The sequence below is a fragment of the Culicoides brevitarsis genome, chromosome 1 (genome assembly GCF_036172545.1).
Source record: "Culicoides brevitarsis isolate CSIRO-B50_1 chromosome 1, AGI_CSIRO_Cbre_v1, whole genome shotgun sequence".
Taxonomy (NCBI): Eukaryota; Metazoa; Arthropoda; class Insecta; order Diptera; family Ceratopogonidae; genus Culicoides; species Culicoides brevitarsis.
Window position 1 is genome coordinate 1139191 of NC_087085.1, and position 21829 is coordinate 1161019.

Genomic DNA, 21829 nt, shown 5'->3' on the forward strand with positions numbered 1-21829 from the left:
TCGTGTTCCTGTCTATACACGAGTTAAGTCTCTCTCTCGTAAAATTTTTATTATTGTCTGGTTGTCTATGTTCCTGCGTTCCTTGCTTATATTTATTTACAGCCCGGCAGCACTCACACACGAGTTTTTGTGTTGTCTATGTCTCGTTCGTCTCTCGCTCGCATGTGTTTCTTCGTACGCAGAGCACAAAAAAGAGATACAGAGTGCAGCAATTCAACTGGAACAGAACGATTTTTCGACGATGTGAGTTGAAATTTTGTATGGGACAGCACGCGGTGAGTCGCCCTGTAGCCCGAACGTTACTTTACTCACCGATTCTCATCATCATCAACATCAGTCTATTGTATATCGTTGTGAATTCAAGTTGGGTTTTATTAATAGCACGACAAAAAAGTTGTCTTCAACTATTTAATATTTATAAAATGTATACAAATGTGTGTTTCTCTTCTTTTTCATCATCTTCTTCGGCGTCGCTCCTGCTCGATCGTCACTGAAAAATAAAAAAAAAATATTTAAAAATTTTTTAATTCAAAAAAATCAAATAAAAACTAAAAATCGCGTAAAAAGTGATCGAGAACCAACAAAAAATCAAGGTATAAATTAAATGCAGTCACAATTAATTGATCGTGTCGTGCAAAAAACATAAAAATTAATGTATCTATCATAAAAAACCGGCTAGCGTCACGCGGAATAAGTGCAGCGCAGTAGAAAAAAAAGTGAATTGGACACCTGTGACAACAGCTTCAACTGCATGCAAAATATGATTAATGAAAAAGAACTTCCCTTCTTTAATATTTTATTTTTTTTTCTAAAAGTCCTTGAAAAAAATAGTGCGCAAAAATAAAAAAAATAAAAATTAGAAGGGTTAAATATTTGAGAACGTTCAATATTTAAATAATTTATTTGTTTAGACAGTGCGCTAATTTTTACGTGTTTTCATTAAAAAAACAAAAAAAAAGCGAAACGAATGAAAAAAGTAAATAAATGATAAAATTTTAAAATATAAACAAGTTAATTTATGTCATCGTGAATACTTAATTTAAATTTTTTATATAAAATTCAGTTGTTGTTAACACAAAAGTGTTTTGTTCAATTGTGTTAGAGAGAAAGAGTGAAGAAAAAGTGCATTCGACGATTTGAATTCTAATTTTGAGCTTTTATGAATTAATAAGTGACGATTTTTAGATTTAAATGATAAAAATTTGTGTTTCGGTGCAGGTTTTAATGGAATTTCCAATAGGCAAGTGCGTGCGGAGAGGAATATTTTAAAACAAAATATGAATAAATAACGGATTTGGATGATAAAAACTGATTTAAAGATGGATTTATGAGTTCTGATTTGGAAGAAAGGTCGAAAAAATCACAAAAAAATAAATAAAAAATTTTGGAATATTTTTCGTAATTTTAAAAAATTACTAAAGTCTTATGAATTATTAGATGAAAAATAATTAAAAAATATTTAATGTGAATAAAAAAAATAATAATTAATTAATAAAAAATTAATAATTAATTATTAAAAAAAAATTTGAATTCAAAAATTCAAAAATATTAAATAGAATTTTTAATATTTTTAATTTTGATATATTTTTTTAAATTTTCAAAATTTTTGTAATAATATTAATAAAAACAAATATTTTTTTTAAATTAATTTATTTCAATTTAATTTAATTTAAATAATTAAATTTATTTTATTTTATTTTATTTGATTAATTAATTTATTTTTTTAAAAATTAGAAAAGTTCCAAATATTAATTTAAAAAAATAAATTTTATTTATTTAGATGAAATCCTAAAATTAATAAAATTAAAAAAAAATATAAAAAATAAAGTTTTAAATTTAAAATAAAAAAATAAATAATTTCCTATAAATCCAATTTTTTTTTTTCATAATTTATTATTTTAAATTTGAAAAATTCAAATAATTTAAGTAACAAAAAAATTTAAAATAATAAAAAAAAATAAATATTTAATAAAAATTTTGACAATTTTATCAAAACATACGAATTTTAATGTCAAAAAATAATATTTTTTATAAAAATTTTCAAAAAAACTTACCAAATTTGACAAAATCGAACATTTTAATGCAAATTTAGACAAAATTTCCGATAATTCGTCTCCAACACCTGCAAATCCGAAAATTTCTAATCATCTTGTGTGATCTTTCATCAAAAAATAAACTTGTTCTTGTCCCAAAAAAAAAAAACAAAAAAAAACACTTGAGAATTTCTTTTGTATTCAAACCAAATCCATCAATGACACAAATTCCAAATTTGTCATGCTATCAAATTTTATTCCGAAACGTGATCATGTCACTTGTTTCAATCCATCACAAAACGAGAGCACAAAAATCTCCATTTCCTCACCGCAAACCGAGTCCAATAGATTTTTAAATGAAATGCGGTTCGAATTTGAACTCGATTGGTTTCACAATCAACAAAGTTTACATTAAAAAAATTTTTTTTATTGATCGCAAACTTTTTCAATAAATGCATTTTTGAGTTAAAGTTTTTCTACAAAATTAAATGAAAAATTAAAAAAAAAGTTTAAAAGTCAGAACAAAGCAACAAAAACCAATAAAAAACTAATAATGCTATAAAAGAACAAAATTTGAGTTTAAAACCGGTTGTTAAAACCTCTTTTTCAACTCATTCCATTTCATTTGCCTAACACGACTGACTCCAGCCAGTCAAGTTGCAACGTGAAAACAATAAAAAGTCGTGTGAGTTGGAAAAAAATTACCGACATCGAATATTAATTAATAAAGTTATTCGTGTCAATGCGAGACCAAAGGAGAAAGAAATGCGTGAGTTCTTTACAAGACACACAGCGGAAAATGTTTAAAGAACTTTTTTTTTATTATTTGGGTGTGATGTGGGAGTTAACATCGACGTTTATCGAAAAAAAATTTGGTTAAAAACTGTAAATCGATCAATAATCGCGCAAAGAGCCCGGAGAAAAGCAAGAGAGAGATAATCCGAAAAAAAATTAACGAATTCTTAATTATATTTATGTTTTTATTCAAACAGGTTATCACAGGTGTGGCTGCGATGCATCTGCGTTGAATGTCGTGAAACGTTCGAAACTGGTCATGTTTCGAGTAAATTAGGAAGCTTTTTTTTATCAATGCTTGCGCGTGTCGTTCGGACCACGCTTTCTTTATTATTACGTATTTAAATGAATATTTAAGCGTTGATGGTGAATAAATTATATTATTAGTCTACTGATAGTTTGTCAGGGACAGTCACTTTTTTTTCGTTAAAAGGTATTTCCTGTGTTCGGTTGTCGTTGAGAGATAAAAAATTTAAATTTTTATAAAAAAAATCTGACATTTCTTTTTATTTAAAAATTAATTTTTTTTTATTTAATTAATTAAAAAAAAAATATATTTTTTAATATTTTTATTTTATTAATTTTTATTCAATTAATTTTATTTTAAAATTATTATTTTATTAAATTTATTTTTAAAATTTTTTTTTATATTTTTATTTTTTTTATATTTATTTTTTTTTTATTTATTTATATTTTTTTTTTAGAAAAATTTTTTTAATTATTTTTTTTTAAATTTTTTAATTATTTATTAAAATTAATTTTTTTAATTTTTAAAATTTTAATAATTTTTTGTGATAATTTTTTATTAATATTTCAATTTTAAAAATTTATTGTTCTTTTTTAATTTTTAAAAATGTTTATTTAATTATTTTTTTATTTATTTAATTTTTTTTTTAATTTTTAAATTTTTTTCTAATATTTCTTATTGATTTTTTTGTATTTTTTCCTCTTTTTCAATATTCGTCATAAAAACGTGCTTGGAGTCGTTCACGCATAACACATCGCCATGCGTCACTGCCACACGTGATGACGTACATTTTTCTCTTCAACGACAAATTTTAATAAGCCTCATGTGTGTCCATAAATTTCGTTTGAAAATAAAAGTGATTCATATAATTCAATAACATCCAGGCGAGTAGAGTTGAGATGAAAAGCAAAAAAAATATGAAAGAGAGAGATGTCTTGTTAACACAAGTGTGTTTATTTTTGTCAAGTATCACTTCTCCCCTTTGTGCTGTGTTATTTTATTACACGAGCAGACCTTTTTTTTCAAACAGAGCCCCTTTTGCGACGCTTGTTTGGAAAGTGATGTGTAAGATGATATTATTAAAATTTATTTTGTAGCCGAAGAAAGATTTTTGTTGAAAAAAAAGTTGTTTAATGAATAGGAAGTGACGTTTTTCTTTCGCTTGATTGACAAAATTTAAATGAGATTAAAATGTTGAGATGACAAACTTTTTAAAATTTTTCCCTTATCTGAATTTTGTGTTGAGTGATTTGAACTTAACCTTCAAATTTGTTAGATCATGTGATGGCAATGACCTCTAACGGATTTTTGTAAAGTTAATTTTTATAGATCGAATTTGAGATCGCCATTTTTTTTCGCGCCATTTTTATTTTTGTTTAGAATTTTAAAAAATTTAAAACATTAAAATGAAATTAAAAAAAATAAAATTTTTGATATTGAAAAAAAATATTTTAAATTGACAAAAAAAAAATATTTAAAGAAATTTAATAATAAAATAAAATAAAATATTGTAAAAATATAAAAAATAATTATTCAAGAATTTACCTCAAAGCAATCGACTCAAAGTCTAATAATTCTCTTAATTAATTAAATATTCAGTGAAAAAAAATTTTCCACTCCGCTCTTTATGCGCCATATTTCGCGGAAATGTGATTCAAAATAAATACCGGATCGATAACGTAATAAAATATTACAATAAAAGCCGTTACTCTCACGTCGTCGTCGACATCTCACACGCGCAATTTTATCACAACCGCTCTTACTCGTGTCGCAACACTAAAAAACACAATTTTAATAAAATATTGGTAAAATATTTATTTAATAATAAATAAAATTTTCTTCCGTACGCAAGGTTATTACCATACGACAAAGTAATTTCGCGACAAAATGTCAACGCAACGTCTGAATATCAAGAGCAAAGTCGATGATGATGATAAAAAAAATATTGACTGCAATAAAATTACATGCGACGTCGCCCGCACTGTTATGCAGGTTATTTTCACTTTCACTCAAAACACAAAAAAACTCGTATTTAATCATCGGCATTATTATTACGCATGTTGCGCCTGGATGATATATTATTGATGATAAATTTTATTTTTTGCTCTTCATATCTCTCGTAAATGCAATAAAATTTAAGAATGCAGACGCTGAAAAAATATTAAATGCATTTTCGTGACGAACAGAAATTAAAAAATTCACATAAAATGAGATAATAATGAGACAAGTAATATTGTCCTGACTGGCATGATATCACAAACATCTTGCAGCGTTTCACGGCAAGCAATTATCACATATCCAAAACATGCCACAGACACTTTCAATTTTTATTTATTACCTCAGAGTACATTTTTTTTGATGGACTGTTTTTCGTTACAACAATGGACCATGTCAGTTGTTGAACGCTTGTAACTTTATCATCGTCAGTCATCATCATCATATGGCTCGTTTTTGTTGTGTGTATTGGACATAAATTATGTACTTTATCATCATTCATCATTTTTTTGGGGCGAAATATGTTTTTTTTCTGTGCGCTAACTAATTATTACGTATTATCATCATTAATTTATTATTGGCAAATTTATTGTCATGTTTGGTTATTTTTATACAAAAAATAAATATATTAATAAATTTAATTATCTTTACATGTAATTTTTTAATTATATAATTTTTAAACAGTTTTTATTGAAAATTTTTATTTAAAAAAATAATAAAAAAAATATAATTTTTAAAAATTTAAATATAATAAAATTATTAAAAATTATAAAAAAAATATTTTTATTATAAATAATTTAAATTAAAAAAAATAATTATAATTAATATTAATTATTTTAATAAATCATAAAATTTGATTTTTAAAATTATACAATTTTGTTAAAATTATGCAATTTTGTAAATTTTTAATTAATTAAAATTATATTTTAAATAAAATATTTTTAATTTATTTAAAATAAAAATAATGAATATAACTAAATAAATTTTTTACAATTTTGTTAAAAATATTTTATTGATTTTTAGAAATAATTTTTAATTATAATTAAAATAAAAAATGAATAAAAATATTTTTAAAAAAAAAAAAAATTATTAAAAATTTTATTTTAAATTTAAAAAAAAAATATTTTATTAAATTTTTTAAAATAATTTATTATTATTATTTATTAATATAAAATATAAAAAAATAACAATAATTTTTTTTCTTTTTATTTTCAGATATTTTCATTTAAAAGTCACATCAACAAAGCAACAATAAAAAAAATAAATTTAAAATAAATCCATTAAAAGTGATTCAACATAATCTACATCTAATATACATCGGAGAGATTGAAATCAGATGGAGATCAAAATCTTACTTGCACATATTATTCTATTTATAATTCAATAAAATAATCCATTTTCAATAGAAATTGCATTAGTGGCATAAGTGAACTTTGACAAGTCGAGTGATGTGATGATGAATTAAAATTGAATTCAATTTTATTTTTATATGTTTTTAAAATAAAAAAAAGTGGAAAAAAACTAAAAAAAAAATAATTTGAATGCAAAATTGAAATAAAATAAAATATAATAATCGAGCATTTAAATAAAAAAAGAAATTTAAAGAAATAAAATAAATTTGAATTTCGTGCATGTTTTATAAAATTTTAATAATAAAAAAATATACAATAAAATAAAAAAAAAATAATAGAAAAAGAAATGAAAGAAAAGTGCATTCGCTAAAATAAAATAAAAAAAGAAAGCAATAAAAAGTGAATAAAAAAATTTTAATAGAAAATAAGAAAAAAAAATAATAATGAATGGAGTAACAGCAATGGATGAAAACGGCGAAGATTCGATCAAGTCACCCATTAAGCGATTGGGTTCAACACGAAAATTATTATTATTTAACAGTAAGTTCTTTTTTTTCTATTTTTATTTAATTTTTTTTTTTGTTTATTCGTTCAATGCAATGTATGTCGGTTAGTGTAACTTGAATCTTGTAAACATCACTTTTTGTTTATATTTTTTTTTTATTTTATATACAAAACATTGTAGAACACCTATTTTTAGTCAACCACTCGACTTTGAACGTTGCGACTTTAATTCATTTCCGGATTTTGCACTTCAACGAGCAGAAAATCGTCAAGGGATTAAAAATAGACCGTTCAGCTTCCTAATCATCTTTTCACCTTTTCCGCTCGAGAATTCTATTTTTATTAGTTTGGTGCAATTTTAATCTTTTCATTTCATCCGTTCTACTCTGCAAAAAAAAAAAAATATTACGTGCGACGTAAAAAAACGACTTTTTGCAATATTATTGAATTTCCTCTCGTGTCGTCGTCGTCGTCGTTCCTATCTCGTTTCAAATAAATCAACCACATGAAAAAATATGGTTTTTGCCATCATTGTTGACGATAAACGTTGGATTAGTTGCAAATTCCTGCAAAAATAAATCTTTCAAGTGCAAGTTAGTAAGCTGCGATGTGACAAAATATATGACACTCTCTGTCTCACATTTGTCGCACACATGTTCGCACTCGTGATAGCAAATTTTTTTCTTTGCTCTTTCTCGACTGATATTAAATACACGGATTTAGATGCACTGCTCGTTAGTTATTTATTTATGGGGAAAATTGCTGAATCGCATGTTGCCATCATAAATTCTCGATACACTTACAGAGGAAATTGTTATTATTTATTATTATCATTGGATGTTGATGCATGTGACTCTTGCAAAGTTCAATTTCTTAATTATTCAAGTTTTAATCGTCAGTTACAAAGTTATTATCATTTAACTGCGTTATGGGAGAGAAAACACCAGTTGCGAGACAAATTATAACAATTGAGCGATAAAAAAAAAGTTATCTGCGGTATAAAGTTTACCTTATTTACAAGTAGCAAACTGTAATTAAATTATTTTAATATTTACGGTGCAGGGGTTTAACGTGTCTCGTGATTTAAATATTTTACGAGAAAATATTTTTTTTTATTTTTTTATTAAAATTATTTTTATTAAAAATTTATTTTTTTCTTAATTCTTCAAATTTTATCTGAAGTTTCAAATATTTTATAATTAAATCTTTAAAATTTTTCTAAATAATTTTTAAAAAAATTATTTATAAAAACTATATAAAATTAAAAAATAGTTTAAAATTGTATTTTTTATTCAATTAAAAAATAAAAATTTTTTTTTAAATAAAATTTTTAAAAATTTTACTTTTTTACTAAAAATATAATTTTATTATTTTAAACCCATTGAATTTTTCAAAATTAATAATTAAATAAAATTAAATAATAATTAAAAATTATTGTTCTAAAAAAATTAAATTATTTTTTATATAATTTTTAAATTTAATTCTAACAATAACTAAAAAAATTTACAAATTTCTACAAATGATTTTTTTTAAATTTTATTATTCAATAAAAATTCAAGGTTTATTTTAAATAACATTTTTTAAGAAATATTATTATGAATAAAATTTAAATTTTGATTAAATTTTTAGTTAAAAATTATTATTCCAAATTAATTAAAAAAAATATTTTCAATTGATTTATTTAATTTAAATTTAAAATGATTTTTATTAATTTTTTTTAAATTAAAATTTATTTTTTAAAATTATTTAATCATTAAAACTTATAATCAAAATAAAATTTTACAAATTTAATCAAAAAATAAATGTTTAAAAATTTTAAATGAATTTAATATTATTTTTTTTTATTTAAAATTAAAACTTTATTTTTTTATTAAAAATGTATTAAGATTAAAATTTATTATTTATAAGGATTAAACTTTTTTTTAAATATCTTTTGATAAATTATTTTTGAGAAACATTAATTTTCTACAGAAAATAAAACTTAACCTTTCCTAAACAATAATTTTCATGCAAAAAAATGCACATTACCAAGAGTCATGTACGTTAATTACTACTTATAGAACATTTTTTTTTCAACATAAATAATAATTAATCAAAAAAGACAACGAGTTTCACCTTTGTACATCTTCTTCTTCTGAAAAAAAAAGTTAGAAAAAAAGAATACAATAATAGCACTTTGCTTTGCTTGGGTAGATTTCTAAATAGGTCCCCTGCGATGCATAACCAAATCAATGCAATGCACGTCTCTTCTTCATTTCTCTCATTTTTTTCTCTAAACAATGCTCCATTATTCGTTGGAATGCGCACTTTGCGAAATTCAATCATCGCTGCAATAATATTTATTATTACATGCATTTATTTGCAAATATTTGAATAGAACCAATTTACTCTCTTTCCATCTTCTTCGTTATTTTTTTTCTTCATTTATTTGAATAAATACTAATTTTCTAACATCGCATGCGAGAGGTGCGTAGCAAAGATGTAAATTTTAATGTAAAGTAATTTGCTTTGTAATTTATCCGTGATGTGAATGATGGATCGGCAAACTTGAGAGCGAGTAAAAAGAAAGAAAAGAGAGTCGTCGAGATAATAGGCATCATTAGTTCAGTGTTACTTTACAGTTAGAGGTTGTTGGTATTTTTTTATTTATTTTTCTTAATTATCTTCAATTAAAGCGAACGTTTATTTTCTGCATAATCAATATTAGTAATTAATTTTAATAAAAATGCATCTAACAAATTAATTAACACATCTACAAATTAAAACGCCCTGATTCTAAAACTAAACACGCACAATTGGGTGAAATTTATTTTGAAAAAAAAAAATAAATGATTAATTTTTATGGATGATGACAGCAGCAGCGTAACGCTAACCAGAGACAGTCCCATTTTAAATAATAAAAAAAATAATAAATATTATGTTTATTTAACGTCTTCATTAAAGTTAATTTTTTGAACAAAAAAACATCTACAAAAAAAAATAAAAATTTAAAATCATAAAATTTTATGTTTCATAAAAAAATTAAGTTGTGTGTGTGTTTTAAGAATATTTTTTTCGAAATATATAGAAATAATAATAATAATCAACCACAAAACATACAAAAGTTTAATAAACTCATTATCTGGAGACCATTTCATTAAAAAGATTTTTTAGAGTTCATGTTCAATGTTCACTTAAAACATTTAGTTAACACACAAAAATTTAATGAATGAATAACGTTTGACGGCGTCGAAAAAAAACAAGAAGGAAATTATGACGACGTCGAACAAAGTCTATAACGGTAATAAATTAAAACAAAAATGAATAACAAAAGAAATGTTTTTAGGAGGTTCCCAACGTCTATCGTATTAATGGTTAATTGTTGACTTTTTTAACGAACGTGATTCATTTTTCGTGTAAGTTGAAAGAAATTATTGTTTCGAAACTAAAAAAAATATTTAAAAAAAAATTATTTAAATTTTTTTATTGAATTTTGGAAAAAAAAAATTTTTAATAATGAAGAAAAAAATAATTAATTTAAAATTATTAAATTATATGATTATTTTTTTAGGTGAATATTAAGTAAATATTAATTAAGTAAACATTTAATATTTTTTCTTTTATTAAATAAAAAAATAATATTTTATTTTAATTTAATTTTTTTTATTTCTAAAATTCATTAAAAAAAATCAAATATTGAATTAAAAAATGAATAATTAATATTAAAAGAAATAAATTAAATTAAATTAAAAATTTATATTTTATTTTTTTGAAAAAATTTTCTTTCTTTAATTTATTTTTAATTAAATTTTATTTTAATTTATAAACAAATAATTTTTATTGTTTTTTTTTATTTAATTAACTATCTAAATCTTTTTAAAAAATTTAAAATATAAAATTAAAAAAAAATCCTAAAATTTTCAGTTGCGAAATATAAATTTCTTACAACTTTGAAATCATTTAGATTTAAATTTTTAATACTATGACGCAAACAATCGATCACTAAAATGCTATATTTCTGTGGCTGGCGCTTAACCGTAAACCGCAAATCCAATACGAATTCCATTTTAGTCCGAAACATCAAATGCTTTGCCACTGGAATACGAATGAATTTTTTTATTACTAAATTTTTTAAATTAACAAAATTCGGACATCCGCGACATCATTTTGCTTGATTGGAGCTTCCGTAAAACGAAACTTTTTTGTAATATTTTTTGTTTTATCATTGAGGAGAATTATTTTTTTATTTAAACAATTGTGAATGATGTTTTCCTTTTGTTTCTATTCTATGCTAAATCAAAACAGATTTGACCTCACATATGTTTGAACAGCTTCTCTATCTCACTTTTTTTTGTTGTATTTTCATATTTCATGACGTAAAATAACAAAAATTTGAGTTTTTTTCTGAAAGTAAGCAGACAATAAAAAAATGATGATCGCACCATTAATATTGTTGATCTCCATATTGACAGAAATTCAACCCGATTTTTTATTTTTCGCGAATTGAGAAAAAAACGAGGTTAAGGTACATTTAATGCGCGTAAATCAATCAAGTCGCGAGTATTTATTACGATTTCTCGCAAATTGATGAGTGTTCGAACTGCATATCGACTGACATTGTTTGGATTGTTAGCTGACTGCTGCAGGAATGACGTGTTATTTAATTAATTTGCCTGCTGTTGGAGTTAGAGGCAACAAGTGCGTTCGCGATCAATAATTACTTTGAGTGAGTAATTTTTGATGAGGGCATTTTTTTCTCTAATTGAAGCTACTCTATAATTAATTTATTCACCTTTGTTGTTGAAAAACAATTTTTTTTTCATCATGAAGTTCAAATAATTAGTCAAATATTTTTTTATCGTGATTCTCGTGAAAAAAAAAATTAAATAAAAATCCGGAATCGATTTGCCTGTGAGCGAAACAAAAAAAAATCTGCACCAATAGACGCAAAATTTATGGCGTTTTTATCGCATAAATCATATCTAGTCCCATATTTTACAATTAATCGGTTTAAAACAAACAACCAATATACAAGTAAGGTCATGCATGAATTGGATGCATATTTATATCAAATGGTTTTTTTTGTCTTGTTTGGCATCCGTAGTTGGGGTAAAATTAAAATTTTTTTATTAAAAAATTTTTTTTGAACGTTTTAAATAATATTAAATATTTAATTAAAATTTATTAATTAATTATTTCTAACAAAAAATTTAAAAATAAATTAATTTTAATTAAAAGATTTTATTTTTTTTTATTTTCTGTTAAATTATAAAGTTTAAATTAAAAAATCAAAAAGATTAAAAAAATATTATAAAAAAAATTATTATAATTAAAAAAATACATAAATAATTAAATTGAATAAATTAAAATTAATTTTTTAGTAATTAATTTTATATTTTTTTTTTATTTTATTTTTTTTTATTTTTTTTTAATTATTATTTTTTATTTTATTTAATCTCTGAACTCAAATTTTAATTAATTATTTTTTTTTTTAATTTTTTAATTAAATTCGTGTCTCTTTTTTTTATCAATATATCCACCCATTTCATTCATTATCTGATAAAATCCAATTTTTGCATTATTAAAATCAATTTTAAAAAAAGTCAAATGGAAACAGTGAGCAAAAACATTTCAATCTCGTTAAAAGGGGTAACGCTTGATTTAATCCACTTTGATACTTATCAAAATTGCTCAGCAATATTGACAATAATTTAACCCGAACGCTCCATTAAAGTTTCCGTAGAAAGGTCGTGCCCATGACATTTGACGCGATTTTTATCTTATTTATGCGCTTTTTGATAAAAATAAATATTTTTGCAATCAGGGCTTGTTATCGCAGACGACGACGCGACATGTGTGACATTTATATTTTATTTATTTTTTATTTTGTATAAAAAAGTAACAAAACCGTGTTACCTGATCTGATTTGCTGCTTGATGCACCTTGAAGGGAATTATGACATGTTTGTTATTTATTTGCGATTTATTGCTCGCCGCATGTGTACTCACCGACAACGACGACGACGACAACGAGACACTTGTCAGCTGTTGCAACTTGTTTAATTTATTGCGGCTTGTCGTTCTGATTTTTGTCTTCTCTCTTAATTAAAAAAAAATTATATTTAATATTTTCTTGATCGATCTTAATATTTTGACGTTTTCTGATCTGGAAAGATTATTATTTTTATTTTATATTTTTTTATTTTTAAATTTATATAAAATAAAAATTTTAATAAAATTTAATTAATTATAATTTTTCTTTTAATTAAAATTAAAATATTTATTTTTTTTTAATATATTAAGTTTAAATTTTATTTTAAATTATAACTTTTTTTAAATTATTTTTTAAAATTACATTAAAATTATTATTATTAATAAAAATTTAATTTTTTAATGAAATATATTTAAATTTTTTTTTATTTAATTTTAATTCAATTAATGTATTTAAATTTTTTATTTAAATTTTTTTTTTAAATTAAATTATTATTTTTCAATTAAATTTAAAAATTTCAATTTTGAAAAAAAAATTATATAAAGGATAAAAAAAATTTATAACAGTCTGATAATGACTTTCATCATCTTTAAAAGCAGAAAAAAATAATTATAGCCTTGTTTATAAATTTAGTGTTTTATCATTTCACACTCTCTTCATATAAAATAATATATCGAACGGCGGCAGCGGCGTCTCTAAGACAATCCCGCTAAAAATATAACGCGTATGTTTTCAGCATGCATTTAATAAGAGATATTTTTAGCGATAGAATCTAAATAAATTTACGACACCCCTCAAGATTTTGAAAGATGTTGAATATTTAGATCACCTTTGACGTCATTCATCGTCATCGTCAAGGCATTTAGCGCTTAGCTTACAACACAACAACGACGACGAAGGGAACATCAATCATCGCTCATGTGGAAAAATATATAAAAAAAATATTAAATTTTTTGTTTGTATTTTCCATTAGATAATTTTTTGGATTGACTTAATGACCTTTGAAGGTACTTTGAAGTGATTTTCTTTTTTTTTACGAAAACAAAATAATTTACGATTATTACAAAAAATAAAAATTACGAAAAATAAATGGAAATATTCCAAACAAATTGAAAAACAATCGTTTTCCGCTATTATTAAATATTTTATTTCAAATTTATTTTCTTTTGTTAATTTTTTTCGTGTGTTGTGCATAAGAAAAGCAAAAAACAATAAACATAAATTATTTTATTCTACACACACGAGTAAAAAAAAGAAAAAAACAAACAAACCGAAAATTGCATCACCTTTTTATAAATTTTGAATTATAAATGTATATTTGGCACACACAGAAAACTTTCGTGAGGAAAGTGATAAATTGCATTATTTTACTCTATTTTCTATTTTTTTGTTATTTAAATTTATTTATAGACCATAATTTTTATTATTATTTTTTTTAAAGAAATGCAAAATTTTTTGGGTAGGTAGAACGAAAATTTACGTCACGAGAGAAAAAAGCGACACCCACAGAAATCGTTACACGTTATTTAATTAAAATCGTAGTAAAAGTCACGTTGTTTCTCAAAATAGAATTTTTTGCCTAATTTTTTTTTATTGCAGGGCGTCGTCGATTTTCATGCAAAAAAAAAAATTATTAAAAAAAAATTAGTTATTTAAAAAAAAATAATTTTAATTAATTTTAATAAATTTAAAAATTAATTTTAAAAAAATTATTTAATTAATTTAAAAAAAAAAATTTAATTTTAATCAATTTTAAAAAAATAAATTAAATTAATTAAAAAAAGTAATTTAATTAATTAAAAAAAATAAATTAATTAATTAAAAAAAATAATTAATTAAATTCATTAAAAAATAATTTAATTAATTAAAAAAAAATAATTCAATTAATTTAAAAAAAATAATTTAATTAATTTAAAAAAATAATTTAATTTATTAAAAAAAAATATTTAAAGTCTGTTAATTTTTTTTAAAATTTAAATCCCTCGTGATTTATTTTTCGAACTCTTTTTCGTATGTAAAACGTAATAAATCATAATTTTTATCTCATTTTGAACGAGAAGATCAGAAAATAAAAGCCGCAATACCAAAACTGCAGACAAAAGTAAAAGCATTTATATTTCAATTAATTATATTTCGCCCCTAAATTTAATTTTGCTTCATTTTTGTTACTTTTAATATTAAAATTTTATCCTTTTAAATCGTCTATGTTTAATTTTTTTGCTATTTTCACGAAACAGGATGTAAGTAATGCAAGTAACACAAAATTGTATGAAAAATCGATGTTTTTGTCTGGGCGGCGTGTGTCCTGCATGAAAAAAACTGCATTTAATTAACATATTTAATATTACATCAAGTCGAAAGTCTCGAAAGATACATTTTACGACCCTCCTGATTTTTTGTGGTATTGTTTTGTACACAAAAATAACAACAAATGGGTATGGCTGGAACTCCGGGACATTATGTTTATTAATTTTTAACACGATATTTTATTACCGCAGCTTTGATGGCGGTGTGGTATGTTGAAATTTAATTTTAATGATGGTCATTTTTTTTCTTTTGTTTTTTTTTATGTGAAGAAAGTATTTTTTATTTAAAAAAATTATTTTTTAAAAATTATTTCAAGGAATTATTTTAAAAAAAAAAATTTTTTTTTTTGATTTTTTTCGTTGATAAAAAATTTAAAAAATTCACACTGCACTCAATTTTCCCCTAATTGGCAAATTTTTTGGTCAAACACTTTTTTTTCAACATTATTTTAGATTATTTATTTATTTTGCCTGCAATTTGCTTTCGTCTCCTTCTCTTCTCTCTGATTCTTCATAAAGATATATTTTTTCAGTTGTTTAATGTTCAAATTGCATGCAGCACTCAAAAAATAACAAAAATTGGGGACACGTTTCGATTTCATCCAGGTGCAGTTTTTATTTTTTTTTGTGTTTCTTAAAAAAAAAAAAAAATCAAAGATAAATTCGATCAACAAAAAAAAATCTCGTGTGAGGTGAAGCGAGATAAAAAGTGAGCTAAAAAGGAGTAAATGCACATAAATAATAATAACGTCGTGTTCAAACATCTTGAAAGTTGAATAAATATGAGTTTTTAGTGCATTTCGTTCCATCACCTGTCCCGCATTTTTATCTCCAGATATCGCTTTAAAAGCTAAAAAAATATTTTTTTATCTTCAACTCTCGAAGAAAACGAAAAAAGATTCATTTTATTAATGCATGCTTGTTAATTTTCGACACATTATTACTTTTTATGCGAATTACGGGAACAAGAACGAGAAAAAGTATCAAATTTAACAAGACTATCAATTTATTTTGTTGAAAAATGAAATACGATGCAACAACATGAATATCATTCGCAGACCATTTCACAATACATTTAACATCCATTGTCTGTTCCAACATCATCCGTAAATTTTGTTTCGTTCTTTTTGCACGAAATAATTAAAACAATACAAAAAAATAATCGAAAGTGGTTCAGCTCTGATAATTTTTCCATGTTTTAGGCCCTTTAAATGATTTTTAGACAAAAAAAAATAGAAAGTCCGTCAATCAGAATTTTTTTCTTCCGACGTAAAAAAAGCACGCGTCACATTATTTATTATGTGAAAAAAAAATAAATAAAAAAAAAGTTTCAAGGTTGCTGTTTCCATCGAGAAACTTTTTTTTTCAAAACATAAACAAAACCTTGTCTTTTCATTACATTTCATAATAATAATAATTTCATTACAAACTTTTTATTTTTTTTTCTGTCAACATTGTGGAGTGCTTTCAAAAGATAGAAACTCAAATAAAAGTCGAGTTACAATATTCCATTAAACAGATGCATTATTCATCGAGAAGAAAAAAGAACACAATCGCATGTAAAAGTGTCGTCGACGTTCATAGCATGAAAATAGTACAACAAGAAGAAATAGGAGAAGAAGAATGAATGATTCACTTCCTTAAATAGAAACAAAAATAAAATAAAAGTTCTTTGTGAGAAAGGCAGTAAATTGCATTTAACTACTGCACTTAATTATTGTGCAAAAGGGAGCCTTAATGACGGCTCTTGTGGTGCGAGTGTAGCTTTGCTGTCATCAAGTTCATGTTTCTTGTAATTAAAAATGTTTTTTGAAATAATAATAATAATTTTAATGGGAAATAGGGGGAAATATTGATCAAAGGATATGATGTATTATGTTTAATGATATTATTTTATTATATTATTTTTTATATTAATTTAAAATTTAAAATTATAAAAAAATTAATTTTATATTTATTTTTGTTTTTTTTTTTTTATTATTAATTTATTTTTATAAAAATATGATTTATATTTTAATTTAAAAAAAAATATTTTTTTAATAAAAATTTTAAATAAAATTAATTAAAATTTATTTGATAAGAAAATATATATTAAAATATAAAATTCAATTTTTATAACAAAATTATTTTTTTTTTGAGTAAAAAAAATAAAAATATACATAAAATACAATTATATAATGTTTTGATATATTTTTGGGAAAATTAATGTTATTTACATACGAGGTTTTTTTTTAACTTAAATTTAATTTATTTTTTTAATCATCTATAAAACTATTAGAAATATACCTAAATAATATATCGTTCTAATATTTTTTCATTCATTTAAAATTATTTGTTTATTTTATTATTTGTTTAATATGAAAAATTATTATTATTTTTTTATTTATATTTTAATAAATAAATATTTTTTTGGAATTTTTAAATTATAAATTTTTAATTATTTTTAATAAATTTAAAAAATTAATAAAAATTTATATTTTTCTGAATAAAAAAGTATAAACAAAAATTAATTAATATTATTAATTATTTAATAAATAAAAATTATTTTATATTTTTTTTAAATAAATAAATCAATTAATAATAATTTTTATTTTTTTTCTCTTTTTAGGTAAGTGTCATACAACATATAATTTAAACAAAAACTCATCAATGAAGAAAATTCTCTCGAAAAATAATGATCAGAATAAAATCATGAAGGTGTAAGTTCAAACAATACACAGGAAGTTAATTATATTCCAATATAAACAATACCTCAAAAATTAATATTAATTACAAAATAATTGTTTATTAATATATAATTGCATCAATATTCATCAAAAATCAACAAACCACATATAATCCTCCCACATTCCATCGCCGCCTCTGTCCAAAATAAATGCACAGCATCACATTCTCATGCATTTGAGAAAAAATTCTCTCTTGAAACGGACTATAAATTGCATCAAAAGTGCATCTCATGTATGTTATATATACTTTTGTGTTGGTACGTAACCCGGCATGAATTGTGCCAGTTTTATTCTCTGTTTATAGTTGAAATGTTTCTGTGTTGGTAAAAATTAAATTTTCTCTCCGTAAAATGATTTCTTGAAACTCTCTTAAAAATTTTCTGTGTATTAAACATTATGCTGAGTTTTGAATGTATTTGTGTGTTTTTTGGATGCTGAGAAACGTAAACATATATGTTATATGTACAGCCGGTAACATTCACGAAAAGACGGGAATATGGAGAAACACAGAAAGAAACGACCAGCTGCTCGTATTTGTGTTTGTTTTGTATTGTTGACATATGCGGGCAATATGTTTCAACATATATATGATATATGTTGTATGTTTTATTCATTTATTCCAATAAGAATTATTTTTATATAAAATAAAAAATTATATATGTTGAAAAAATATTAAAAATAATTTTTTTTTTTTTAAAAATAAAAATAAATAATTTTTTTTAGTCATAAAAAATTTTTTTAAATTAATTTTTAAAATAAATTATTTAAAAAATTAAATTAAATTTATTCTTAATTAATTTTTTTTTTATAAAAACGAGTCTTAAAAATTAAAAAAAGCTTTCCCAAGGAAAATTTTTAAAAAAACAAAAAATAAATAAATAAAAAAATTATTTATGTTGAGAAAAATTATTAAAAACTAATTTTTAAATTATTTTTTAATTAAAAATAAATTTTATGAGTCATAAAAATATTTTTAAAATTTTTTCTTGAACAAATAAATCATAAAATGCATAAATTTCCTCATTTTTTTGCCTTTGTATGAGTGAATTGTGCGTAAAATTCTCTTTTTTTCATACTTTTCTCTCTCCCGCACGCACACCAACATACCTCGAAAAATTTCCTAAGCACACTCGTTGCCTTTGATTGAAAACTGTTTTCAGTTTGATTTGAGCTTACGTTTCGAACGGATCGTGTTTTGCATCGCAACCCACACATACAACTCACATATATTGTACATTGTAACATTTTTGCTAACAGAATTTCCCATTTTTTAACAATAATTATTTTGTTTAACAAATAAACGAAATATTTTGTGCCGCAAACACGCCAAAACGAAGTGAATTTTATCGAGAAAACAGTGAATTTTACCCGAAATAAAATCAAAAAAATTACAAAAAAAAGAAGAGAATTGAAGGAAAAGCATTTATTTGCGCATGCCTGTTGTATGTCAACGTTGTACAATATTATTGTCAGTCGGTCGGTTGTCGGTGTATAAATTATAAAATAAAGTTCTCTTTTCTATTTCTTCTGCTAAATACAAATATATACACGCTACATGTCTTCCTGCTTACATTCTACGTGTGTAGAGAAGTAAATACAACAAATATGGCGGTTTTTTAGTCGACGTCGTCGTCGCAAATTGAATGTTTTACATGAAAAAAACATTAAAAGTGAATAAATCGCATAGATAAAGTCGGAGAAATCAACGAAAAAATTGGTAATTAATTCATTGAAATGACCAAATTTGTGCAAAATCATTGTGAAACAAGATAAAATGCGAAAAAAAATTAAAATTAAAAAAAAAATATTTTTAAAAAAAAATATTCGTAAGTGATTTTATTGACACACTGACTTCGTTAAAAAAAATTTAAAAAATTTATAAAAAAAATTATCAAAGCTTTTTTTTAGTAAATATTGGGTGTGACGTATATGATATGATAAGAAATTCTTATCAAAAAAAAATTCGATAATATTTTAAAATTGATAAATATTTTTTTTTATTTAAAAAATTAATCAAAAATTAATTTTAATAAATAAAAAAAATATTTAGTGAAAAAAAAAATTAATGAAAAAATAAAAATTCGTTTTGTGTGACATTTAATGAGATTTTTTCCGACCTCGTATTTTTTTTTTTCTTATAAGAAGACATGGATAAATAAGAAATATATTAAGGAAGGGACGTACGTGATACCAGCTTATGTGAGGGGGAGAGAAAGGAAGACAAGAAACAACAGTTGATGTTCCTTTCTCCGCTCAACTAACTGCCATCGTCGTCGTCGTCGTCATGTCAGAAAATATAAAATACATCGCATGATGATAAAAATTTACATTTTCTAGCTATTTACTCGCCCATTCATTTTCATTGCGTTTGTATACTTTCATTCATTCATCCAAGGAAAGAAAAAAAGTTTTCTCTCTCTCGCACGATAAGATAAATGATGATGATGCGATACCCAAATACAAACAATGTAACACAAGAAATTTTCTCGCGTGGGCGAGTATTTTCTTCGCATTTTTTGCTGCTTTATTTATTATGGGTGTGTTTGATGCCATAATAAAAATATCTCTCGCTGAACAGAATTTCATTCCGTTTCATTCACGATCCTTTCTCATCCTTTTGTGCGCGCCCTTATATGACACCCCGACCACACACACGAAGAAAAATCATCAAAATGCGTTGTTATGACGCGTTTGTCTCCTCTCCAACTTTTGACGATCTCCGTACGTCGTGCGATACGGGAGGAAAAGTTATTGCGTTTCATTTTTTTTTTGTTCATTCAAGGAATTTAACCTTCAACTTTTCTTCGTTGCTGTATCCTGTTTTCTGTTCTGTGGAAAAACGAAGAGACCTTGAACATGAAATTTTTATCTGTAATGGACAGTAATGATAACAAAAATGAGTAAAAATAAAGCTGAATTACCAAAAAATAAAAGTCATCGTTGGTGGTCGTGCGTTGAATGAAGTAGAGTCGTAAAAAATGGTATTGATTAAGTCATTAAATTCTCTTTGATGACCGAGACCTTGATTTGCGTTTCATTTTACTACTTTTGATATCGAGTGTGATTGAAAGGGTGTTACGGGTGCTTTTTATGATTTTTGACAGTTGGAATTTGTGACAGCTGGAACCGTTTTTTTTTTATGAAAATAAGCTTTCACTGAAATTTAATTTAATTTAAATATTTTTTTTATTTTTTAATATTTATTTAATTTTTGTTTATTTTTTTTATTTTAAAAAATATAAAAAAAATTCCTTTTAAAAAATTTCTTTTAAAAAAAATGGATTAAAAATTTTAAATTTATTTAAATAAATGTTGCTGTTAGAACTCTAAAAAAATCATTTATAGACTTCAACCCTATCAAAAAACCGATATCAGTAAATAAATCATGAAATTGCTCGCCAATGCGTCAAAAATTAAATTATTATCTAATCAGTCTGAATAAATAAATAAAAGCAACTAAAGTGCTATATTGACTAATGATCTTCACTCTTTTATTTTTTTCCAAAAATAGACAAAAAGCCGTTAAATTAGTGAGTATTTGAATTATTGAGTGAATGAGTGTGACAATTTGCGACTTTTGTGATCAATCATGTGTTGACACGAGCTCGAAGACATTTAATGAGCTAAAACAAAAATAAAAATCTGCGAAAAGAAACATCAAGGTTAGGTTGGCAATTAATCCATTCATCATTTTAATTGTTTCTTTGGAAAAAAAATTTAAAACATGGTCGAGATTTTAAATCTTAAGTTTTTAATTAAAAATGGGCTTGTCCATAGAAATTTTTTTGACAGTTGAAATTTTGACATATTTTATTTAAAAAAAATTTTTTTTGACAAATTTGATGAAAATTACTTATTTTTAGTTAAAAGTGTTACAAAATTAATTTAAAAATAACTCAAA

The 21829-nt window shown here is 23.2% G+C and overlaps 1 protein-coding gene across 1 annotated transcript in view; it reads left to right on the forward strand.

The window, feature by feature from the left end:
• Positions 1-6833: 6833 nt before the first annotated feature.
• The window catches only part of LOC134836891 (SLIT-ROBO Rho GTPase-activating protein 1-like), a 56733-nt gene continuing 41737 nt past the window's right edge, over positions 6834-21829 (forward strand). Inside the window, exon 1 of the mRNA XM_063852161.1 lies at positions 6834-6962. Within this exon, the coding sequence (XP_063708231.1) occupies positions 6866-6962 (97 nt within the window). The 5' untranslated portion in view covers positions 6834-6865. The remainder of the gene's footprint in view (positions 6963-21829) is intronic.